Below are 26,418 nucleotides of genomic sequence, written 5' to 3'. Positions count from 1 at the left end.
TTGCGGAGCATGGGCTCTAGGCACGCGGGCTTTAGTAGTTGTGGCTTGCGGGCTCTAGAGTTCAGGCTCAGTAGTTGTGGCGCATGGGCTTAGTTGCTCCACGGCACGTGGGATCTTCTGGAACCAGGGCTCAAACCCGTGTCCCCTGCACTGGCAGGCAGATTGTTAAACACTGCGCCATCAGGGAAGCCCTGGTTGGTTGTTCTGATACTGGTTTGTTAAATGTTTTCTTTATCCCCGTTGATTTGAGATACCATCCTGCCATATGCCAAGGTTACCCATCTTCCATCTCAATAAGCATATAGAGGGTGTAATTTCTATGGCTGTTGTTCCTCCACTGAGATGTAGCAAGTATGATTCAACGCAGGAAGCAGCAGGGAACTGCTGTTAAGTTTACAGACACAGTGATGGCAGTGCCGTAAGAAAGTCTATTTGGTCTGGGTCTTGTGCCCAGGTGTCTGGAAGTGGGAGAGCCTGGAGGAGGCCAGGTTGGAGGCTGTGGTGTGGTCCAGCCACAAAGGGACAGGGCAGCCTATGGGGTGTTTTAGGAATAAAAATGATGAGGGGAGTCAGAAAATATGAAGGCAGTATCAGTGGGCTGGGTGACCAGAGGACTGTGGTGGGGGAGGAAGGAGGTTTTATGCCAGGTTTCTGGGGAACAGTGGTACCGGTGGAAAGGGGGCTGCCCAAGGAAGAATCCACTGGGAGACGTAAACTGATGGGTCTGCTGTATACACATGCCATGTGAGGTGATGGGATGGGACACTCACATAGATGTTTCTAGAATCCAGCCTTGATTTGGCCAATGCTAGTATGTTTCTGAGGGGACTGGGTATGCTAAGCATAGGGCCGGGGTTGCGGGGCTCTGAGCAGAATGTCTCTTGTAGACAGTGGGAGGAGAAAGTCAAGTCATTGCAGAAATGAGAACTCATTGGAGATGTTGGTGGGGAGCTAGGGGAGAGGAAGAGTCCCTGGGAAGAGATGTCTCCAGCCAGAGAGTCAGGGAAGACGAGGGCACTGGGGCTAGTGGGGAGGAGGAGGAGGAAGGACAAGGGTGTGGAGGGGAACCCGGTGGGCCGTGCCAGCTCCGGATTACCAGAGGACCTGCTGGGACTCCACAGCCTGAGGGAAGCAGGGTGCGGGCAGCAGTGGGGCTGGTGTGTGGAGCACTGCAGGGAGCCGGGCAGCAGTGAGCAGGAGGGCTCAGTCCTGAGCCGGCCACTTGGGGCTTTGGCCTCTGCTTCAGTTCCCAGGCTTTTGGCCTCCCTAAACAGGAGGTCTTTGAACTCCCAGTCTCCCTTGTTTCTGGAACTTCAGCTGTTGGAGGCCAAGCAGGAAATATGGTTGAAGGGGTCAGGCAGCACTGCACCCCTCTCCTGCCCTCCTGCTGACCTTGTCACTTGGGTTTGCCTTTGCTGGGAGCTGGGCTGCCCCTGCACAGGGCCGGCAGCTGCCTCCCAAGCTGGACGTGGTTCTGTGGCCTTCCGGTCATGGCCATGTTGCCCCAGACTACTCTGGCCCAAGGCGACTGCTTGACCTGAATGTCAGTGACCCTGGGGTTATCAAAGCTGTTTGAGTTATGGACACTGCATGAATTTTAGCCCAGCGTTGAGGACAAGGGAGAACTTCCCGGGAACATATTTATTTTTGTAGCCTAGGATAACAGAGGTAGATACTTCTAAGCAGCAAGAGAAGACTTGGCCCAACCCTGCTGGTGTCGGGGCACCACTGTGAGAGCCTGGGGACATCTGGGTGGAAATCCATCCGGCACAGACTTCTGCCACAGATCCCGAGGACTATTCTACCCCCTGCTTTTGCCAACCTACAGGGCACAGAGAAAAGCCCGTGGCTCCTCTCAGGCAACTCCAGGTACCTGTGTGCCTCAGGAGGTTCTGCCCCTTGCAGAAAGGCCCATGCTGTTGATCGATGGAGTTTCGCACACATGATTTAGGCAGTGGTGGCCTTGGGCTTTTGGAGAAGCTTGCACTTCTGTGTGTTGCATTTGCGTTGTCTGTTCCTGGGCGGTGAGGAGCCAAGCATTGATCACATTTTCCTGGCACTTGTAGACAGTGTCAAAAAGGCCCAGGCTGCACCCACAGCGGATGGAAAAAGCCAAGTAGGAGGGAGTTCCAGGGAGATGCTGTTTCCTTGCCCCCAGCCACAAGGGTCTCAGGCTGGGCCTCAGTTTACCTAGTTTGAACTACAGGGAGAAGGGGGCATAAACAGTAAGAGGAGAGGGAAAGAAACCAAAAGCTGTTGGTTTTAAAGGTTTTTGAGGAGAGCGATGACCTTGTTTTATTCTCTTTGTAATGTTTAAGAGAGGGGATGCAGCGGTACGTTAGACATACATTTCTCAACTTTTATCCTGGGTTAATCTGAATCATCAGAAAACAACACATCCGCTGCCTGGTGTCCCCAAGAGCCTTACAGGCCTCTGGTGGTGCTCAAAGCTTTGGCTCGTGAAGAGCTGCTGGTGGAGAAAGCTCTCCACTGTGTATATGGCTGGCACTGGGGATACTGCTCATTTTGTCTTTTTGTGCCCTTTGTGTTCGGGCACTGATTACAGATTCCTTTCTGAGCTTAAGACCAAGGAGAAAGTCTCCCTTCTCTGATGATCATTTGTCTTTCTCATGCCCATTTTAGAACCAGCACAGTCCCTTACACAGAACAGATGAGTATAAGGGGAATGAATGAATGCACTGCCCATGTTTTCCCAGGGATGTGTCCTAAGTGCAGAAAGTGATATATTTTTATAAAACAGTGAGATACCCCTGAGGGTGTCCGGTTTCTCATCCTCTTAGCATCCTTGGAGATGGATTGGATCTCAGAACCTTAAAGTGAAGTGCTTCTCAATGGTCATTCTTGGTCCACACCTTCATGAATTATCAACAGCAAACCATTCAGGCAGGAGTCTGGTGGCTTTCCTTCCAGCCATGCTCACACCCTGTTCTTTGGTAAGGTTCTTACCCGAATTGACCATAGAACATGTATTGTTCAAAGTATCGTCCTGATACTGCTCTTGCCATACACGTGCCCTCCTTTCTGTGTGCTCTGTCCTCCTTTCTGTGCTGTTCTATTAAGATGGCTCTGGCTTTTTCAGACATGTGCTCCCAGGGAATTCAGTGTCACTTTATGAAATGTCAACAGAAACTCAGAATTCTTAGGGCGGGATCTAGCCTCCAGGGACTTGTTGGAAACCAGCAGCTTCTGACAGCGGTGAGGCCAGCTCTGTAGAGGGGGGCCAGCCTGGAAGGATGTTTCTGAAGTATAACAGTGCGGGGACCCTAGAGGCCAAGGGTGGTGTGTGTGTGTCAGTAACAAGAGCATGACCTGTACAGTGTCCAGCATCTCCATGAGCCCAGAAGGCCTGTATCTTTGGGGTTTTTGTACAGCTGAGGGGTTTCCTCTAAAACTGCCTTTATTTTAACCCTTTTGGGTAGAATTTTTTCTAAACATTCTGTACATTTCCTTGTTGCCTTACCCTGGGATTTTTTTTTTTTTTTTTTTTGCGGTACGCGGGCCTCTCACTGTTGTGGCGTCTCCCGTTGCGGAGCACAGGCTCCGGACGCTCAGGCTCAGCAGCCATGGCTCACGGGTCCAGCCGCTCCACGGCACGTGGGATCTTCCCGACCCGGGGCACAAACCTGTGTCCCCTGCATCGGCAGGCGGACTCTCAACCACTGCACCACCAGGGAAGCTTCGTGGTTTTTTTTTTTCCCTGGGAATGTTTTACAAAGGGATTTGATTGATCTGTGGATCTGGTATAAGTAGGAGATGCTTAATAAATATTGTGGAGTGAAAAGTTAATGAATTTGTTAGAAAAGTAATTTTTATTATTTCTTACTGCAGTGTAGATACTTTAGAAAATATAGATAATCAAAGAGAAGGGATTTCCTGTTGGGGAAGGCTGGGGAAGGAAAGCCTCGATGACGTCTTTCTCTATTGGACTTACTCCACTGAGCATAATGCCCTCCAAGTTCATTCATGTTGCCGCAAATGGCAAAATTTCATTCTTTTTTATGTCTGAGTCATATTCCGTTGTCTATATACACCACATCTTCTCTATCTGTTCATCTGTGGATGGACACTTAGATTGCTTCAGTATATTGGCTGTTATAAATAGTGCTGCTGTGAACATTGGGGTGCTTGCTGGGCCTGTTTTAATAGTAGTGTTGTGTCTTGCTGTCTGTGGTCTCTTCTCTCCCCAGTCCACATCTTTCCTTTAGTGGGCCTCTCTGCTCTCTTGTTTTAATTGTTTTGACTTTGCAATGAGCCTTTAGTGGCCAGAAAACCCAGCTTCAGAACCATTCCTGAGAATGAGGACTGGAGGGGATTTCTCTGGAGTGTCAGTACATCTTTATCCATTCATCTGTTGATGGACACATAGGTTGCTTCCATATCTTGGCAATTGTAAATCATTATGAATATGAAATTTTTTTTATTGCTCAGGTGTGGCGTCTTTACTTTAATTACGAGTTCTTTGTTGTGATTGTGGGTCTCACCACACCGCCTTCTCCCCTCTTCAGTTTCCTTCCCTGTTTACCTTTGGGTTTCTCTTCCATAGGAGCTGGTGGTGATGGGTGCCCCAGGGTCATTTTATTGGGCTGGGACAGTCAAAGTGCTGAACCTCACAGACAACACCTATTTCAAACTAAATGATGAAGTGATCATGAACAGGAGGTACACCTACCTGGGTGAGTAGCTCAAGGAGGTGACAGGTAAGAAAAGGGAAGTGGGAGTGATTACCACCAAGCTTGCCAGTGATTGCTTTACGGGTGGAAAGAAGAGTTCGTTGGCTTTTACATCTGCTGTTCTACTTAGTTGCACTTTTAGCCAAGGGCACCACAACATTGAGCTCCACACATAGCAGGTAGAGAGAGGAGAACAAAGAACGGGACTGAATTAAAGCTGTGTGATTTAATTAAAAAGCTGACAGTTGAACCTCCAAGGAAGCAAACATTTTCTTTTCCTATTTTAGCAATTACTCGGGTTCAGATGATTATATACAAAACGAGTGTGAGAGAATCCTGTTTTTCCATGACTTTCCTTTGGATGAGGTCTCTGCTTTCTGGTCACAAAACTGGTTGCAGGTAGAAATAATAAGAACCAGAAATTAGCATGATGGATGGCAACCTAATCCTGAGGTTTATTTAAAGGCTCAGAAAAACTTTTATTTTCTTAACCGTTTTAATCCTCTAGAAAGAAGGTAGACACAACTTAAGTTAGCAGCCACCAGGCCAGAATGACTCTGGACAAGACCATGCTTACTGGTGAACAGAGAGAGGCTGTCTTTACTTGTGTAAAAGACAATTTGACATGGCTCTTTTCTTTAATTCAGGCCCTAAATGCTGTAATTCTGGGCTGAAAATGAAGCTAAATTTAGCAAGGCCTAATGATGAGAAAACAATGTCCTTTCACACTCATTACACTTAAATCTGGGGGAGTCCCTGACCCGCTTTTTGTATGGAGATTCGCTTGTGAGTTGGCAGGAGGGACTGGCTGACTTGTCTTTTCGCCTCTAAGTCTTTTGCCCAGTAGCACGGACTGTGATACCTTTACTCAGAGGCCCAACTCCTTAAATGCTGTCATTTATTGGGGACTTACTCCATGCCAGGCTCTGCATATGAAAGAAACCGAGGTACAAAGAAGTCATTTAACTTGCCGAGGCCCCATGCTTCATCAGTAGCAAAGTGGGGGTTTAAACCTGTGGTTTCTGAGTCCAGAGTCTAGGTGCTGAGCTGCCCACCTGTGTATGCTCTGCAGACAGCCCCGCCCGCTGGTGTGGACCCCTCGCTGGGCTGGGAGCACCTCGGAGGAGGGGAGTTTGTCTGACATTTCCAGGACTTGGTATAGTGCCTGGTACAGAGGAGGGACTCAACACATGTTTACTAGGTCAGAGAATGAAGAGAAGGCAGAAAAGAGCCCAGTTTGGTTGTGGCTTTAGGGTCGATAGGCCCTCTGAGCCTCAGGGCCCGTGGCTCCTTCCTGTGTGCCAAGTAGAGGCCTTCATGCTGCGGGATTGCAAGGCTCACTTCAAGCTTTGATGTCACTCATAATAGTCTTAGGGAACGTGAGCCTCCAGTCTGAGAGAAATCAGCCACCTGGTGAGTAAGAGTTGATCATAATATGACACCATTACAAAATGCAAGCAGCTTATGGTCATAACATTAGGGTTTGAGGATGAGGAAAAGGTTTGTAGAATATACAGCAGCCTGTACAGGGTTTTTACTGCCAGTAGGGCTCTCAGAAAGCAGGAGACATTTAGACTAAGCTCAGGCAACTTTTACCTTTGTTTCTAGATTCTTTTTGCGTCCGCGGATTCTTTGCTGTCATCCATCTATCCACTGACCCACTGTCAGCTTTTTTCTGGCTCTTCTTAAGAGGGGGTGTGCATAATGGTTCACAGCAAAGGTGATTTGGAGACACACAGATTGGATTTGAATCTTGCTGTGTGATCTTGGGTGTGTTGCTTACCTACATTTAGTCCCTGTTTCCGTATCTGTGAAATAGAGTTGGGAGATTAAAAGAGACAGTGGCATCTGAAGACATGTGTAAGAATGTTCATAGCAGCTTTATTCACAATAAAGCTGAAATAACTGGAAACAACCTAAATGCCCAGCAATAGGAGAATAAAGACATTATGATACCATCATACAATGGAACATACTCATCCATAAAAAGAAACTAGTACCATACTCAACAGCATGGATGAACCTCACAGAAGTTATGTTGAGGGAAGTTTGGAACAGGCACATGTAATATATGGTGACAGAAATCAGGAGAGGGGTGACCCGTGCAGGGGAGGGTAGTGACTGGGAGAGGGAATGAGGGAACCTTTTGGGCTCGTGGTTCTGTGGTTATAGTCACTCTGGCTGGTGATGTCCATGTGTACACACTTGTTAAATTCTACACTTTAGATGTGTGTACTTTACTGTATGAAAATTGTATCTCAAAAAGGAAAAAATAGATGTGGAGTATTTAGCACAGCACCTGTTCCAAAGAGGACACTCAGAAAGCACTCTTTCCTGCCCTGGAGTCCTTGTGAATGTGTCTTTTTGTGCGATGAGCCATTCCAGCGTGAGAAGACTGACAGCTGCCATTTATTCCCTGATATTTTATGTTCCAAGAATAACTGGATCTTAATTGTCCAGATAAGGATGCTTGAGAAACATTGTCCTCTGATGGATCTTCTTTCTCCACCCCTTCCTTGGTTTCTCCCCGTCTTCTGCAGGTTATGCAGTTACTGCCGGACACTTTTCTCACGTGTCCACCACCGATGTGGTAGGAGGTGCCCCTCAGGACGAAGGCATTGGGAAGGTGAGGAACAAAGTTTATGGAATAGCACGGGGTCAGATGGGGGGAGCATGCTGCCGCTCTTTTTGAGGTTTGTCAACTCACTTTGATGTGAACATTCTGCTGGGCGGCTGGCAGGTAAGTGATGAAATACTGAGGAATCATCTGTTCATCTCCATCCAGCCTCTTTCGAGAATTTACTTGGAAAGCTTCATCCGAGTATGAATACTATTTCCAGACCTCTCCATTCTCTGCACTTTGTCATCTGAGAATGTTTTTCATGGCTGATGCTGTGTGTGTGAGAGATGATTAAGATGGACCCGTGGTATTGTGCCATTCTCCAAAGGAAGGGCGTCCAGTGCTACCCAACTTCAAACCCGGCCCTCTCCCGAATCCTTTCCAAGTTTGACTTAATGGCACCAGGTCTAGTCCCAGATATCTTTGGGGCCTTTTTATTTATCTTTAGGCCTAGATTCTCACATTTTTTTCTCCAATGTTTTAGAAACAAGACCAGTTCAGCCCAGAGGCTAGACTGGGAATATATGGGTCCCCTTCCCTAAAGTATCTGCCCAGAGTGTAGAAAAGACCCCATGGATCTAGGACCGTCAGAATCCCTTTGGGAATCATGGCATCTATGGGGCCTGAAATATGGAGGACTATGTTTGTTGGATCTTTAGCTCCAGGCTACAGGAAGTCCAGTTGAGTCGACCCAGATGAGTCAGGAATATGCATTTTAACAAGCTCCATAGTTTGTTTGATAGTTACGACTGAAGAGAGGAATGGTCTTTGGGTCTGAGCCCATAAGGGGTGGACCTTTGATAGAATCTGGCTATATCTCTGGGGGCTTGGAAAAGTGGATTCTGGAGAGGCCCAGACAGACCGAGACCACTGGTAACTGGAGCCTTCGGCCAGGATGTCAGTCTGATCAGCAGACAAGGCGTGACTGCTGGGCATTCATGAGGGTTTTCCCGGATCCTCCTGGGCAGGAGTTAGGAGTCAACACTCAGATTTCTGGAGCACATGCCTCCCTCCCTGTCAACACTGATGCTATTTTCCTTGAAAACGAAGCCACGGTAAAAACCCAGGGCCCTGAGCACAGGGGAGGTGTGCAGATGAACTCTGATAACTTCCAGCAAAGGGTGAGTCTTTCCGAGTCACATGAATTCCTCTGCATGGTGGAGGGACAGAGCCAAGGGCTGTCCCCACATTGATAATCTCTTCTGGGGGAGGAGCTGCGTGTGACCAGGCATCTCTGTAGCTGGTAAACACACCTACCTCCCAATTCACAGCAGTGTGGATGCCTCAGTGCTGCTGACAGCAGCTTTGTTTTGTTTTAAATCACCAGTTACAGAATACTTGATCTAATTATCTTCTCTTCAGGTGGTTGGCATAACTGTATAGTCCCTGTCAAGCCTTAGGATGATAGAGCCAGGCAGAGGGCATCCTGGATCTAGTTAACAAAGAGGAACATAAAAATGCTGCTTTCAGCTGGAACCCCTGAGAGGTGCTGGGGAGACTGGTCATAGTTGACAAAGTTGCTGACGGTTCCACATTGCCAGGCATGGGAGCTGGTACAGATTTGCTTCCCAAGGACCCCAGGATGGCTCTCTGGCCTTCAGGATCTTGGTGGTTATCGTTTCTGGTATTGGGGCAGGAAAGCATTCACACTAAGATGGTGATTCCTGACCCCATGGGAGGCTCCCTGACACTGGTTCTCATGGGACACTCGCTCTTCCCTTAAGATGCAACTTGAAAAAGAACTTCCACACTCATGTCATTTAGGAAGTTCTACACAAACAGTCTTTTCTGTGGTGGAGATTCATGGTGTAAATGCACAGGCTAAAGGCTTTGAAAGGTCCCCAGTAAAGGAATTTATTTAATGTTTAACTCTGGCATTTTGCAAACTAAACTCATATTTACCCAAGCAGATCTCATGATACTAACGTTCTGTGGAATCACTTTGTCTAAAATGCTCATGTCCATCCCTCCTCTTACACAGTTGGCCCTCCCTACCTGCAGGTTTCCACATCTGTGGATTCAACCAAACATGGATGGAAAATATTTGGGGAAAAAAATTCTAGGAAGTTCTAAAAGCAAATCTTGAATTTGCCACGCAACTATTTACATAGCATTTACACTGTATTTACAACTATTTACATAGTATTTACATTGTGTTAGATAGTCTAAGTAATGTAGGGATGATTGCCTAGGTTATATGCAAACACTACTCCATTTTACTTAAGGGACTTGAGCCTCTGTGGATTTTGCTATCCTGGGGGTCCTGGAACAAATCCCCCACAGACGCCAAGGGATGACTGTATTGTGATACCTGCTAAAGCTCTAACTAATAGGAAGGAAGGAAGTGTTTCGAGGAAGAAAATCCTTTTCCCAGGAGTTGACTTTTTGGTAGTAATTTGGAAGCTCCTTAGGTCTTACTGGGCATGGCTCCCGTAAACAATGTGGCTCAGGAGGCATGGAGGTGATTTCTGCCTCAGGATTGAAGGACAGTTTCTTTGCAGAGTGTGTAAAATGATTTGTCATCAGCTAGTGTAGGCACATCTGCATGTGTCTGGTCAGGCATTTACATAGAACTCCCAGAAGGATGCTGATAAATATCTTTGGTCATTGCTTCCATCTTAACTGGATTTTTTTTCCTTCCATAGGTTTATATTTTTAGAGCTGACCGAAGATCAGGCACCTTAATTAAGATTTTTCAGGCATCAGGTAAAAAGGTGAGATCCTTGGGATTAGTGTCATTGTTTGTTTGTTTGTTTGTTTGTTTGAGAGATGTCATCATGTGGGAATCAGTTCTTACTTTTTAGAATATTGGTTTAAAGGCCCATCTGTGCCCTACATTTACATGGCATGTTCAGTTGCATGTTGGAGCCTTTACCTTCTCAGCATTGTGTGTGACCTGCAGATTCCTGGGATTCACGCATGCTGAGACGGGGAGCGAGATGAGTTTGTACACAGCCAAGTTACAGCACAGAGGTCTAAAAGGTTGTCCATGGTTCAGATACTCATCAAAATGACTATGTGCTCTGTTTCTTTCTGCCTTTACCTTTCTGCCTCTCTGTCCCTCTCCATCTGTCTTTCTCCCAGCTCCAGAGAGATCAGGCATTGTTGAGTACAGATACATGACTGATTATTTTCAAAGGAGGCAGGCAGATAGATGGTTCTCACTCTCCCTATCTCACCAACCCAAAGCTGCCCCTCCTGCTTACATCCCAAGCCCTCTGCCACCATCGCCATGGGAACTGCTGCCACACAAAAAGCAAACAAATATCACCCGGTTCCTTTTAGAACTTTGAAATAGAAATAGCTGGGGAAGGCTGCCCTGAAATTAGTCCTGGGCAAGGTTTATCTGCCTGTGTCATCTTATTATCCTTACCCTGTTGCTAATTCTCTCTCCATTTCCTGCAAGTTTCCATTATATTGCACCATAGTCTGAAATTAAGTCAGGTAGGGATTCCTTTGATTAATAAGCACCATTTTTCATGGGCTTATCAGTGGTGCACACCTTGGCATGGCTTTGGTCGGCAGGATTATTTGGTAAGATTGGCCGCTCTAAGAGGAGACAAGTTTAAGTGGGGAGGTGAAGGGGGTGATTTGAAGAGTTGTCTTGGTAGAGGCCTTAGTGAGCTCGGGGAAGAAGCACAGGACTTGGGACTTGGGAGGGAGATTTGAGGAGATAGGTAAAATTGCCTTCTGACATTCTCCTACCATCACACTAAGAAGAGGGGGAAAAATGATGTTTCCATCCTGGGTGGGCCATGTGCTTCAGTTCAGGTCCTGCTGTGTTAGACCTGCCTCATGCCAGCCTGGCACCACTGCATATTGTTCTGATGGGGAGTCATAGTCTGAGTTCCAAAAATCCCACTCACAAGTAGAGCTTTTTGCAGTTTTAACAACCATCATGTGTATTTTTAGTATATAACTGTCATAACCTTTTCAATAAAAAATACATCACCAAACTCAGTTTTGTGAGGTTTTCCCTGAGAGCAGTTCTGCGTTCCCCCGGGAACTATGCAAGCCTCTGTTATTTTAACATTTCCAAAACCCCAAAGCAACAACACTGGAAAAAGACTGTGAGCAATTCTGCAAAAAAGGATTTCCAAGCACCTCTAAAGTTAGAAAATAAATAACCCCGTGCCATTTCTGAGAAAGAGTCCCAGAGAGCAAGTAGGGTGTAAATGCTGCTAAGCCTAACATTTTAGCTCTTTATCCAAAAAAAATAAATGGGTGAGTTCTCCTGTGGAAAACCCTCCCTCCCTCTGCTCCCCTTCCAATGTACCTCGGCTTGACAGCATGAAATTATTCCCCCCCCAGCTTTATTGATATATAACACATTTATAACACATTTAAGGTGTACAGTGTGACGACTTGGTACACGTGTATATTGTGAAATGATGACCACACTGAGGTTCGCTAACACATCTATCATCTTATGTAACTACTGTTTTTTTTAGGGAGTCTTTAAAATGAATTGTAGGGCTTAAACACACTTATCACCCTATTTTTTTATTTTTAAAATTTATTTCTTTTTTTTGCTGCACTTTGTGGCATGTGGGATCTTAGTTCCCCAAGCAGGGATCAAACCCATGCCCCCTGCAGTGGGAGTACGGAGTCTTAAGCACTGGACCACCAGGGAAGTCCCTATCACCCTATTTTTAGAATATATTCATGTTCAGCTGTCACCGTGCCTCCCCCCTGCTTCCTGTGTCCCCACCTCCACTGCCCGCTGCCTGTGCCCAGGACAGGCCCAGCTGATGCTGGTCATCCTGGTGTAAACAACAGTCTATAATTGGGCCCTTTCTCTTTCCCAGAACCCTCCCTGTTTGGATGATAGCTTTCATGGCTACCCATCTGTGTCTGGGTCATGGGCAGATTTGGGGGAGCAGATTTGAGAGTGGGTGATGTGAGAGGGAAAGGTTTGAGAACCTGCTTTTCCAAATTTCCCGAGGACATGATGACGTGGGTTCCAGCACAGACCAACCTGCAGGTCAGCTTGAGTGTCCTTATTATGACACGACAGGGCTCCCTGAGGAGGAGACCATGGGCCAGCTGTCTCACCTCCCAGCTCCAGAGCTGCCATTCATTTTCCTTGGGGCTCTTCTCGCTCTCACCTTGAACCATTGTAACATATGTCCTTCACTCTGCCATCTTGTTTCACCATCTTCCAGCTTTACCCTCGTCATCGTCTTTCTGATTACTCCCTTTAGACATCTTATTCTGCTCGTGCCAGAAGAAATGAGAAATTCTTGTCCCACTGACTTCTCCATTATTTCAGTGGGAAAGGACATGAGCCCAGGCTTTCAAAGGATGCCTTTGCTTTACCCCTGTGTCCGGAGCCACACATAGAGGAGGGTTCTGATTCAGGAAATCCCTGATCCACTTCTGCTTCCATGTGGCCAGAATCTGGTCAGAGAGTTCTGTCTCCTGGCCGTAAGAGAGACAAAACCCCAAATGGTTCTGGTCTTTACTGGTTGACATCCTTCGTATAGTGCACATAAGAAATCACCAATGCACGTAAGAAATCACCTATACACGTGCAATTCCATTGCTATGACATGTGTCCTCATATTTCCAGGGTGATAGGAGAGCTGTGATCAAGGAACACTTACCCCAAAGCATGTCGTTGCCCTATCGAAGTTTCATTGCAATAATTGAGTATGTGAAGTGTTTATATGTCAAAACTTAGATAGGAAACTTCACGTACGGGGATTGCTGATTGAACACCGATGAAGATGCCAAGTTAAATAGACCATTGGAATGAAACAAATAGTTCCCCTGGGACTCAGCCAGAGAGAACAGCCAGCAGCTTTGGTCTTCAGGGCCTTGCCTGGGTCTTAGCGGTTTCTTTTACTAAAGTCAAGATAGGGACATTAGCAAGGCCACTGAATTGGTGACTGTCAACTGGTTTCTGCCCCCCCACCCCGTGATTCTGAAACTTCCCCATGCCCTTCTCCCTTGGGAAGGGGGCAGGTGGGGATGGGGGTTGGGTGGAAGTGACCTCAGCACGTGACTGGGAGGGACTTGAGTCCTTTCCCAGGCTGAGCTGCAGGAAATAGACCAAAGTACCCTCCACCTCTCTCAAACTCCCCTGGGTTAGCTACCAACAAACAGCAAAAGAAAATGCTTGTTCATGTCTGTAAAACCAGAGCCCTTTTATTTGAAAACATTTATTTTAAAAGGATAGATTTTTTTTTTTTTTTAAATTAAAAACAGAGGTTGCCTCACTGGCAGCCTTTGGAAAGGCTACAGCCTACAAAAATTTTAATTTGGCCTGCATGGTATGTTTGTTCATTATTTTTTAATATGAATTAGTTGTCAGCATTTTAAAAATAGGCAATTCAAATAAAATTTTAGAGCTTTGGTTTCTCTTGAAAAATGAGATGGTTGGCCTTTTCTGGGTCAGTCAGGAGTTGACTGCCCCTGGATGGGGATTGCTCCTTTAGCTGGGTCTGTGGACTCTAGTTTGCTGCAGTCTCCACCATTCTCTATCGTTTCTTAGACACAGAAGCTGAGTGTCACTTGCCACCTGTAAGCATGCCTGCACTGTTGTTTGCTTTTTCCTTATACTTGTTATATCACCTGCCTGGATCCCATTGGATTGTGTTTGAGACCCCCAATTTAAAATAACAGGTACTGAATCAGACAGAGAAAGACAAAGCACATTATACCTCTTATATGTGGAATCTAAAAAAATGATACAAATGAACTTATTTACAAAACAGAAATAGACTGACAGACATAGAAACCAAATTTAGGATACCAAAGGGGAAAGGTGGTGAGGGGAGGGATAAATTAGGAGTTTGAGATTAACAGAAACACATTACTATATATGAAATAGATAAACAACAAGGGCCTGCTGTGTAGCACAGGGAGCTATGTTCAGTATCCTGATTGAATATAATTGAATATAGTAATTGAATATATATTGAATATAGTAATAACATATAATGGGAAAGAATCTAAAAAAGTATGTATATATATTTATATATGGAAAAGAATTTTTTCAGATTCTTTTCCATATATATGTATACATATACATGTGTAACTGAATCACTTTGCTGTATACCTGAAATAATACATTGTAAATCAACTATACTTCAATTAAAAAAATAGTAAAACATAGGGGCTTCCCTGGTGGCACAGTGGTTGAGAGTCCGCCTGCCGAGGCTGGGGACGCGGGTTCGTGCCCCGGTCTGGGAAGATCCCACATGCCGCGGAGCGGCTAGGCCTGTGAGCCATGGCCGCTGAGCCTGAGCATCCGGAGCCTGTGCTCCGCAACGGCAGAGCCCACAACAGTGAGAGGGCTGCATACCACAAAAAAAAAGTAAAAAATAAAATAACAGGTACTGAATTAAGCTATGATTAAGCCAATATAACCTGGCTGTTTTCCCTCATCCTCCAAATGGTCTTCTGAGTTGTACCTTTTTCTGTTACTTCAGCTCACGCCTTCCTAACCAGTCTTCAGCTATGCCCAGGACTGGGCGAGGGTAATCTGTTTCCCATGTAACATTTATTTTCATGCCTGCCTTGTGTTGTGAAATTCCATATTCCTAACTTGCTTGGCCTTGTCAAATGTCTGATACACGAGGCACTTTTATTATGGCTGTAACCTATGTCTGCAGCCTCAGCTTGCATTTGTAAAAGCAGTACCTTGTTCTCCAGGGATCAGTCCATTTGTTTCCCCCTTGGTGGGGCTCCAAGCCAGTGAATGTGGGTCTCACTTTGACCGGGGGGCCCACATGGCTGCCAGGAGGCCAGGGGAGTTGGGATCTTACCGTGGCCCAGGCATTCTGGTTTCCAGGGTGGCATGGCTGGCACAGCCTCCGAGGGGCTTGGGAGTTTGTCAGCCTGGGCATCTGGAGGAAGGCAGGGGCCTTGTGTGTGAGGACGGACACTGAACGCTTTGTTGCAACTTGACTTGGTTGCAGATGGGCTCTTACTTCGGCTCCTCCTTATGCGCAGTTGACCTGAACGTGGACGGCCTCTCTGACCTGCTCGTGGGGGCCCCCATGTTTTCTGAGATCAGGGACGAAGGGCAGGTCACTGTCTACATCAACAGAGGAAACGTGAGTACAGAGCTGGGCAACATGTGGACAGGGTGTGGGAGAGGGATGTTGGCCCGGGGGAGTAGTGACTGGGCCCCATCACCCAGAGGAGGTAAAAAGACATGCTTCTTACCTTCAAAAAGCTCCGTGTTCCATCAGTGGAAAGTTATACTCAGTGTTATGACTGCAAACATACAGGGGTCCAGAAAAATCTTAATGACTAAAGTTGAGTGATTCCTATGTACCAGGAACCGTTTCTCCTGCTTCCTGTGAATGATTTCAATGACATGTGCATGTGGTATCGGGGGTCCCCATTTTTCAGGTGAAAAAACTGAGGCTCAGAGAGGTTAAGTCACTTGCCCCAAATCACACAGATAAGAAGCAGTGGGGCTGGGATTTGAACGTAGGCAAACTGGCTTCGGAGGTGGCATGCTTCACCTCTCTTATTTTGTCTCCTTGGGACTATATACACACCTGCCCACGGAGGCAGAGAAGCCTTCTCAGAGGACATGATGGCTGGGAGGAATCTTGAAGAAAAATGGGAGTCAGGTAGACAGGCGGGAGTGGGCTGGGAGCTGGGCAAGTGGGTTGAGGTGTGAGGCAGTGGGACCATAGTTCAGCGTGTTGGGACTGGGAGGGGTGGATGGGGGCCACCCCAGTGGCCAAGGGCTATAGTCACGATGTCCCTTATTCTGCAGAACCATGAAAAGGATGTGGCCAAGTCAGAAAGATGTCTCTGCAGCACAGTGGAGGGTGGGTGGGGGCAGGGGCTGAGGGGCAGCAGTGCACCCATGGGTGCAGGAGACCAATGAGAAAGTAGAATCTTTTCAGGATCTAGAAGAAAGAATATTCAACAAGAGGGAAATGGTTAAATGAATAAATCCTGTGACCACCAGCCTTTAGCTAACATCAGAAAATGCTTATGAGATAATCAGTGAAAAAGCAGGATAAAGACTGCAGGTACAAACAACCTTTAAAAATGTACAAAATACATAGAGAATGTTAATAGATCTCTCTGGGTGGTGGTGCTTGGGTAGATATTTAGCTTTATCTTTATCCAAACAGTGAGAATGTAATTCTTTCATAATCAAAAAAGTCAGTAAAAGTGTACTTTTAAGCGGTGACCAAGGTGTTAGTTATCCTAATCGGGAGCGGATGGTGGTGTTTAGCTATAACTAGGTGGGCAGATGCCAGAAAGGGCAGTTATTTAAAGAGGAGCCAGGGGAAGTTAGAGCCTTGAGCTTTCTTGGATGTTTGCAAACTCTTTGGGAAGGTGGATCTAAAACCTGGGAGCAAAGATGCTTCCTGGTACCTGTTGCAACAACTCATGGCACCTGCATCTGCACTGACCTTCCAGGAAGGGGGACAAGGAAGGTGAGGGGAGAAGTGAGGTGGTCGTTATGGAGGTGAGAACAGCCGGCATTCAGTAGCTGCTGGCCACCATATATGCTGGAGACTTCTGCGTTTGCATGGGTGTTAACTTGTCAGGCAATAAGGTGACCAGCCCAACAGCCCCAGGGCATGGAATCTTGGAGCAGGATAATCCCCCAGACCTTCTGCGGCAGCTGGCACCCACACATCCCACCCCCAGTCAATGTTTCTTAATGCCGTGTGGTTACCCTAAGTACAAGGGTATTCTTATTTCTGTTGAACTTCATCTATGTGATTAATGATCGCAGGGCAGTGTGGAGGAGCAGGAATAAATGATGACTTGCCTTTGAATCTTGGTGTTGCCACTTACTAGCCTGTGTGATGTGGACAAATAGCTTGAAATCAGCAGCTCAGTTTCCTCATCTGTAAAGTAGGCAGAATCATAAGGTCTGTCTTATAGAGTCACTGTGTGATTTAACTGAGGATGTGGATATACAGTGCCTGGTACATACAAGGCACACTGATGGGAAGAAATCAACACATATTTGTGTTGTGGGGCAGAGGTTTCGGTGACTTAAGAACTCATCATATCTTTACTGTTTGCAAGTTGTTTGAACACAGTGGGAAAAAAATTTAGTTGTAACGAAAGCTTTGGGATGGCTTGTGGATGTACAGTGGGTCTGAGTGCCTCTACCCAGGGGCAGGGTTAGACAGTCTTGTGCCTCAAAACATCGTGTGTGTGTGTGTTTTTAAAAATATTTAATTTATTTATTCATTCATTCATTCATGGCTGCATTGGGTCCTAATTGCAGTGCACGGGATCTTTGTTGTGGCGCACGGGATCTTCTCTGCGCTCAGACTTCTCTAGTTGTGACGCGTGGTCTCCAGAGTGCGTGGGCTCTGTAGTTTGCAGCAGGCGGGCTCTCTAGTTGAGGCACCCGGGCTTAGTTGCCCCGTGACATGTGGGATCTTATTTCCCCGACTAGGGATCGAACCCACGTCCCCTGCATTGGAAGGCAGATTCTTAACCACTGGACCACCAGGGAAGTCCCTCGGATGGTGTTTTAACACTCTGATAGTCATGTGTCAATGATTTGGGGGTAAAGTGGGCGTGGCTTTTAGTGACACCATCACCATTGACCCCTCCCTCTGTTGGTTGGTGTTTGCTTAGGAAATCCAAACCACACGTGAAAATGGGCACAGTCGTGTGTCCTGTTATCACTGCTCCCACCCCTTAACCAAGAACTATTGGGTGTTGGGTTTTCTGAACCATGAGTCCCTCTGCCAAGATTACTAATACATGTACCCTACAAAACAGCTTTATAAATTTGTACCAGAAGGCAGAGGAGAGCAGAAATGGAAATATGTACTCCCTCTAAAACAACTTTGGGGATATTGAGGGGAGAGGAGACTGTGGGGACAAGCAGGTAGGTTGATTAATAGGTTGGTGTATAGAGTGTTAGGACAAGGGAGAGATTTAGTCATCAGTGGCCAACAGTGGGTCTCCTTCCCTCTAAAATGCATCTCAGTGATCGGGGACCTTCATGGCACCCAGGTGGAAGGAGCTCATTTGGCCACCAGCGGGTGGGGGAGGGATGTTTGGGTGCCTGGGATTCTGCCCAGGTGTTTCCTGTCCATGGGTGTGCTGCAGGGCAGGGCGGCATTCCCAGCTCTGTTTTTTCATTCTTTTTTTGGTTATTCTGTTTGTTTTGTTTCCCGTTTTCCCTCCATCCTGTTTCCCAGGGAGCCCTGGAGGAGCAGCTGGCCCTGAGTGGGGATGGCGCCTACAATGCACACTTTGGGGAGAGCATCGCCAGCCTGGGCGACCTTGATGATGACGGGTTCCCAGGTCAGTGAGCTCATACCTGCCCTCTAACTTGCCCCTGTCGTGGGCGCTCCGGGGTCTACCTGCCCATGGCAAGCCCCATCCATGTACACTGGGGAGAGGACGCCTGTTAGAAACCACATTTTCTGTGTAGACACAGGGCTGAGCCCTGAGCCCACTGGAGTTTTGCTTCCATGAAATCCCTTCTCATCAGCTCAGTGCTCTTTACTATGTGTTTGTGGTGCAGCGAACCTTGTGGCTGGTCCATAGGGGCTTCTATGGAAGCCAAGTCTGAACCAGCTTCCTCTCGCTACAAACCTTTCTTGTTTCTGAGCCTCTGATGCTCCACGGTGCTCTGAGAGCATGGAGGAAGATCTAGTTGGCAGTTTGTGAGAGTAACGTTGATTTTTTTGGTAAAGGGAATACCATTTTATATAATTCCTTTACCCAAGAATAGAGTTGACTTTCTCAGTCATGCAATAACCATTGTCTATGGAGTTCCCTTCTCAGACAGACATTAGGGTGGGTGGTTGATATTTGCGTTTCTTTTATTGGATAGATCAATGATTTATTCCTATGAGGATAAGAGAGAAATTTTCTGGAACTAACCTCTTCTCAGCTTCTATAATTTCCTTTCTACTTTTTTTTTTTTTTCCTGCTGCTAAGAGATCATGTGCCTAGTTTAATGCTTGAACAGCAACAACCAAGAAATTTCTAGACATCGTGGCAGGAATTAGAGAATCCACCATTATGTTAATGGCTTTTCTAACCCAGAGCTGCTTTTCTCCTCCTAGATGTGGCCATTGGTGCACCCAAGGAGGATGACTTTTCAGGAGCGGTGTACATCTATCACGGTGATGCCAGTGGGATGGTCCCTCAGTACTCCATGGTAATTGGTGTGAGAGTGTCATGGTTGCTGTTCATACATTCATTCCACAGATACATACAACACACGTCGTTGTTCCTGCCTTCACCTTCCCCCCCCACTCCAGTGGAAGACACAAACCATTGAGACTGCTTTTTAAATCAAAACATATTTATAGACTCCCGAGTTTGCTCATATCCAGGGAGGCATTCTGCCTACAGAAGAGAATATCCAAATTCTTATCCAGAGTTAGAATGATTTATGTAAGAAGAGGTGGATTGCTTTTTCTGGTTACTGCTTTGTCAACCATCTGTGCTAAGCCAAAGGAATATCTTGTAAAATATAATCTAGAAAGACAGTGGTCCATGGAGGAGGGACATAAAAGTTTTCACAGGGCTGTTGTCACAGTTGGCATTAAAACAGGGAGCTGGTCAAAGCCCTGGCCTCGTGCCCCAGACTTGGGAACGTGGAAGTGGTGAGTTCTGTTTTTTGCTATATCAGCTTGGAGTTCAGTCTTGCTGATGGTGTCAAGCCCAGCCCCTGGGAAAAAAGGAAGTCACTCTCTGGACAGAAGCATGGTCAGGATGTTTGTGGATGTCTGCATGTAGAGTGGCACAGGCCTGAGTCTTTCTCCCAGTGGGTCAGCAGCAGAAAGGGACTGAGCACATGTCGAGAAATTTCCAATGAGCACCTGCTGATTTACTGAACATTTACTACGTGCTTACCGCCTCCTATTCATGCTGACATTTCTCGTCACAAAGAAGCTTGCCTTGTATCTTGATTATCGTGAAGGAAACAAAACTTTGAACTGAGTCCTGTTCTTATAAAATGTTCTATAACATGAAATAGGAAAGTATTGAAAGCTGTCCATGTACTAAAGTCTCTAGGTAAGAAAAGGCTTTGCAAGTTGATTTTAAGAGGCAATGCATATGTGTAAGTTCAAGGTGTACGTTCCTAATTGTTCTCCCTGCAGCAGATGTGAGTTAGCTAATGAAGGGTTGAGGGCTGGCTGGTTTGCTGCCACTTGAGCCCAGATTCCCTCTGCTGGGCCTCCTGCTCAGCTCCGTGACTCTTGCAAGAGGCAGATGCCAGGGGAGGTGCTGGCGAGAGCAGGGATGCTTCCTGAGCACCTGCTCTGCCCTCTTGCCTTCAGTCCTCAGAATAGCCCTGTGAGATGGGCACCTTGATTATCCACCTTTTATTTACAAGGTGACTCCAGGCCAGGGAGGTTAATTAACATGCCCATGGTCACCAGCTAGGAAATGGCAATTTGACCATGAACCTTTGCCAGTCTGACTCCCAAACCTCTTACTGCAACCACCGCCCTCAACTCCACATCGGGAAAAAGGAACTCTCAGGGAAGCTCAGTTGGAAAACTCAGAACTATGGAAGCTTATTTGTCTGTGAGGCATATATACTCTGAGGGGCATTTATCTACATGGACCATCCTCTGTGCATTAGAAATGAGTATTGGTGGGAATAAACTCCTAGAGGATTTAGCTGAGGTGGCAGGAGGAAGAGGGCTCTGGGCACAGTTTGGGGGCCACATCCGTGTCCCAGGGGCTGCTCTACCTTGGGTCAGGGACGCTGTTCCCACTGCCACAAGCCGAAAGTCATTCAGGGAGCAGCCATCCTTGTGTCGCCATCAAGGTCACTCTCCACGCTTCCTCCTGGAAGCTTGTTCCCGGACCTGGGAAGCTAATCACACAGAGAGGCAGCCTGTGAGAGACCCCCAGCTTCCCCTCCTCCAGCGGCCCTCTCGTGTTTGTTGTGTTGCTGGGCGGACGCCCTGCAGAGAACTGAGGTATAAATTTTGTGGTCAGCGCGGATTGTCTTTAGTAGGAAGCAGGGAGCAGCAGCTGGACCCGTCCTGCCTTTGTCAGCACGCAGCCCGGCTCATTAGCTCTAACAAAGAGAAGTGGTTTGGGGCTCTTTAAAAAAAAAAAAAAAGAAAAAAAGAAACAACCATGATTACACGTTTCCAGACTCCTAATATGTATGTGATAAGGTTTGTGATTTTAAAGGAAGAAAAATCCTTTAACGCCAGGTTCTCTCCAGGGCCCAGGTCTGGACAGAGCGGGCATTGTGTGGGTGAACTACAGGAGGAAGTCAGAAACAAGTCTGGGCAAGGGAATCGCTTTTCTTTGGCCCAGATTGGTGTTATTTCTGCTGGATGCATTGTGAGATCAGGGTCTAAAGTTCTTCCATAGAACTCTGTAACTCATTCCTCTTTCTTGAGTTTACCATGAAAAGTGTTGATTTTAAGATCCTCGTGTGCCTTTCTCAATTTGAGAGCCCTCCAGGCATGTCACGGCGGCCCCTGTGATCTTTCTCCTGCCATCAGGACACCGCATGTAAACCTGGTGAAGTGGAGGTTTCCCAAGGCCCCTGGTTTTCATTTAGAGTTATTAGCATCGAGCAGACTTATCTTCCTGGCTTTATGGCCTAATGGCCTGCAGATGTCTGTGGGATAACTTAAGCCTGCATCGCCACCCCCCAAAAGGACCACCCCTTCACTCTTCCCTGCTTGTCTCAGCCACAGCATACCTTAGAAATGCAAACCCAGGGCAAGCTGCTGCTCGCGTCATTGGACCTCAGAGCTGAGATGGTCTGCTTCAAGATGTGACTTTTAAGAAACGTGCAGATGCATATCCGTGTTTCCTTAGAGCCATCGGGGATGTGGGGCTCTGGCTGTTATCAAGAAACACTTCTTCAGTGTTTCCCTACAGTGTTCTGATTTGTGCTTTGATGCTTGCACATTTCCTGTTGGATGGTTTCACTGAGGTGGCAGGCAGAGGGTTATTTGCAGTTATTGGCCGCTGCAGGGTGGGGGAGTCCCTGCTGTCTCCATCTGTAAACCCTGTAGGAACACCTCCTCCCCATACTTGTGACTTCTTTGCAGGATGACTCAGTGAGGAAAAGGATAAGGCAAGAAAGTCTCAAGTGAGCCACGACTATGTGTAAACCTGGTTCTGACATGGAGGTTGCTGTGTGGCATGAAAACAAAGCATTTCGCTTACCATCTACATCGAGGGCCTTGGGAGGGCAGCCTCCCCAGGGAGACTGATTAGAGAAAGGGAAGAAAGAACAGGTCAGATCCCAGAACATGGCACTTTTCTGATTCAGGAAGTTTGATATCTTTGTGAGGAACTGTGCCACACAAGCATGGATGTGTGACAAAGGCTGGTTGTACAATGAATATTCTTGGACCAACACAGCATGTGTTGTGTTAGCATCTGTTGAACTTAATGATGGAGGAGAGGTAAGTACAGGTGCTCGTGTGCCCTGTGGCAGAGGAGCTGTCAGTGCTGAATGGTCGGTTGAAGGCTGCCTTTTAGGAAGAAGGGTGGCTTCAGCTAAGTTTTTGGATTTCCTACAGTTTGTAGAAGGTTCAGGACCATGGAGTTCTAGATGTACTAGGTAGAGCTGTTTCATCCTGTCTGTGATGCTCAGGAGCCTGTAGATCTTTTGGTTGGCTTGATGGAGAGCTGTCGTGCTAATTTCTGTCTACCTAGGGAACAGATGACGTGTGCCTCTTAGGAGTGTTCCATGTTTAGTACATGTTTGGGTAGAGAGATATAAGGACAATATGTTCTTAGAATTTCAGCCAGCTATACCTGTATAAACACAAAAGAGAACCTCCCTTAGAAATGGAAGTTAACCTTGATCCATTTGGAACTTCAACACATCAAAACACTAACACACTCATCTAGGTGGCTTTTTCATTAGCACTGAGCTTAGAAAAAATTTTAAATGGTGACATTTGACTAAGGCAAGTAATAATAAAGGAGTGCGTGGTCTTCAACTGCCTGCTAAAGCCCCCCCACCCCCTGCCCCGATAAAATTCGGACTATGATTTTTTTCTTTGAACAACTTCAAGACCAGGTGTCCTAGGGAAGCTGCCCTAAAACAGTCACTGGTTCTTATTTGTGACCATGCTCCTTCTGGTGACTCAATCTCTCTATTATCTGTTTCAGAAACTTTCTGGGCGGAAGATAAGTCCGGTCCTGCGGATGTTTGGTCAGTCCATATCAGGAGGCATTGATATGGATGGAAATGGCTATCCCGGTAAGCTATTTTTCTTTAAAAGCATATGAGATAAGCAAAGATAACCAGCCTGGTAAGCGTGATCACAGATGTGACCTGGATTTAGGATTAGGAAAATTCATACAGTAGAATAGGGTATTTTGCTTGGTGTTTGACTTTTAAGATGAAAGTAGTCTTAAAGTTTATTTTTCAGTTTTAAAATGTTCTACTCCAAAGGGTTTAAGCACCAGGAAGGTGGATTTTTGCAGTGATTTCTGTGGCAAGTCTTTCTGCTAAAGACCAAAAGCACTCCCCACATTTAAAATGATAACTAGTGAAGCCTCATGTTTGCCTTGATATTTGAGCATATTTGGAGGCGTCTTCCTCTCGAGAATGAAGAAGTCACTGAGCAAACCCCCACCCCCGCTGTGAGATGAGTATTGAGAGAAACACTTGGAGCAGGAAGAAAACCATGTCATATGTCATCTCCCTGACGGACAAAACAGACCTTCACCATTCAAGGCTGGCTGGCTTGTCTTCAGGGTTAATTAATGCCTTGTGGTGACTGAGACTGATTGAAGAAAAATGTACGATTTCAAACCCCAATCCCAAGTGATATCCGGTGTAGGTAAAATTGGGCAATGGAGTAATGGTTCCTTTGCTGCCTGAAGGGGATGGAGTAGGTGAGGTGAGGAAACAAAGAGAAGAATTTGGAAAAACCCCAAATCATCATGGAATTCAGAAGAAATGTCCCTGAAACTCTAGGTCATCTTGCTATCTTGAAAAAGTGTTTCTTTGCATTTAAAATGCCTCAGAAGGATCTGTGAAAATGAATGCAATCTTGTACGAATCTTTTTAGGTTTGAGAAAGCAGTTCTTGTTCTGGGCAATTTGTAGCCATCCCTAAATAATACCTACCATTGGTTTAGCACTCTAATATATGCAGAATGCTTCCCCGTGCAATGTACATCATATAGTTACCCCATAGGTAGCTAAAGATGGGGGTGTCTCCCCAGTTTACAGACAAGGATACTGAGCCTCAGAGAACTAAGGGCACCAGAGACCACATCATTGTGGACGGGGACCCAGGCTGCTTCTCTGTAGTTGCATGGTGAGCAGGTATGGTCACACTTCACGACGGATGTGGATTTCTTATCTTGCATTTTTCCTAAAAGAAATGGCAAGTGCGTCAGGTTCTTTTATTTTCAAATATCCAGGCAATTTAAAAAGGCTATTAGAAAATAGCAAAATTAACAAGCATACCCAAGTGCAGAAATTTTAGCAGCCCTGCAATCCACAGATATGCTCTTTGTGTTTCCTTAATGAGGACGTCGTATAGATGTAGGGATTCAGATGCTTGGTTCTGTGAAGTAGTCATGGGAACCACAGGGCTGAGAGGTTTATATTTGAGGGGAGGAAAGGCAGAGAGCTGTTGGATAAATGCATACTTCCTAAATTAAATTTTTTAGGAATAAACATTACCAGCTAACACTTGTCTTGATTTATAGTTTGCCAAGTATTTTCATGAGTTTTCTGATTTTAATATCTGATTTAACATATTTAATAAATATATTGAACAAGTGTTTAATAAATATATTCTGATTTAAATATTATGAAATATTGTCAACATTTGAAGAAGACAGTGGGGATAATTATCTCCATTGTGCAGACAAGGACACAGAGAGACTCCGGGGTCACATAGAGTGAGGGGTGGAACGGAGATGATTCACATGTTCTACAGAACTTAGAGCTTTTCCCAAGAGTCATTTAATTCCAAGTGTCCCCCTCTCTGATTCCCTGATGTCCAAAAGAAAAATAATGTGAGCCACTTACATAATTTAAAATATTCTAGTAACCACTAAAAAGATAAAAAGAAACAGGTGAAATTAATTTTCATAATGTTAATTTAGCCCAATGTATCTAACACATTATCATCTCAACATACAATCAGTATAAAAATTATTAATGAGATCGTTAATGTTTTTTGGTACCAGGTCTTTAAAATTGTTTCCTGTGTTACACATACAGCACATCTCAGTGCAGACCAGCACGTTTTGGGGTCTCAGCAGCAACATCTGGTGATTGACTGCCATACGGGGCAGTGTGGCTCTAACTCCTACAAAGTCATTTCAGAGCCCAGGGGGGCCCCCTGACCTTGAGGCTGGCCTCCATTGCCGTGGAGCCCCTTGACAGCGGGTGGGTGAAATGGGCTTCAGCAAGTTTCTGAATCTGTAAACTTGTGGTTTTCAGATGTAACTATTGGAGCTTTCATGTCGGACAGTGTGGTTCTCCTAAGGTGAGATGCTTCTCTCTTTCCTCTTGGCTCTTCGTGGGTGAGGGATGGAATTTGGTGGGGAACGGGGGCCCAGGGGAGTTACTCATCATTAGTCAGCAGTCACTCTGCCCTGTTCCTTGCAGGCAGAGGTGCTTGGTAAGTGCGAATGCTGCCTTTGTTTTTTCATTCTTGTTATCCTGTATCCCAGGGTTTCCAGCTGGTGGGCCTTGAGTGGTTTACATGTGTGAGAGGATAGCATCCTCTTGGATGCTAGAAGCTCCTCTAGGAGCTTCTAGGAAGAGTTGGGGGTTTTGCCTTTTGCCGTGAACAGTCTCTTCCATAGATGTGCTCTACACATGGTATCATTTCCTGTGGGCACCATGACACTGCTCTATCCCATCTCTTCATCCCTGTACCCTTCATCCCGGCTCTCCCACCTTGTAGTCCCCAGCCCCCCAGGGCCTGGGAGCCTCCTGCCCCCTCATTCTTTGGTGGCAACAGAGGGTGAGGGACATGAGCTCAGGCCCAGTCCTCGCTGTGAAGCCCATGCAGTCTGGATCTCTCCTGCAAAGGCCAGCGGGCTGCCGGCCCACCCATGAACCCTCTCCAAGTATTTCTGTCTCTGTGACTCAGAGAAGGCAACATTACACTTTGGAGCGGGAGCCAACTCTTAGGTTTTGTTAACAACCTGATTTCAGAACTTT

The 26,418-nt window shown here is 46.3% G+C and overlaps 1 protein-coding gene across 1 annotated transcript in view; it reads left to right on the top strand.

The window, feature by feature from the left end:
• Nucleotides 1-26,418, top strand: part of ITGA9 (integrin subunit alpha 9) — a 353,562-nt gene that overhangs the window by 44,390 nt on the left and 282,754 nt on the right. Inside the window, exons 6-13 of the mRNA XM_079713622.1 lie at nt 4,565-4,694; nt 7,232-7,317; nt 9,957-10,025; nt 15,237-15,374; nt 18,468-18,573; nt 19,344-19,438; nt 23,392-23,482; nt 25,690-25,735. Of these exons, the coding sequence (XP_079569748.1) occupies nt 4,565-4,694; nt 7,232-7,317; nt 9,957-10,025; nt 15,237-15,374; nt 18,468-18,573; nt 19,344-19,438; nt 23,392-23,482; nt 25,690-25,735 (761 nt within the window). The remainder of the gene's footprint in view (nt 1-4,564; nt 4,695-7,231; nt 7,318-9,956; nt 10,026-15,236; nt 15,375-18,467; nt 18,574-19,343; nt 19,439-23,391; nt 23,483-25,689; nt 25,736-26,418) is intronic.

This window comes from Hyperoodon ampullatus (assembly GCF_949752795.1).
Source record: "Hyperoodon ampullatus genome assembly, chromosome: 10".
Taxonomy (NCBI): Eukaryota; Metazoa; Chordata; class Mammalia; order Artiodactyla; family Ziphiidae; genus Hyperoodon; species Hyperoodon ampullatus.
The sequence above is the reverse complement of the archived record's forward strand: the minus strand, read 5'-3'. Positions and strand labels throughout refer to the sequence as shown.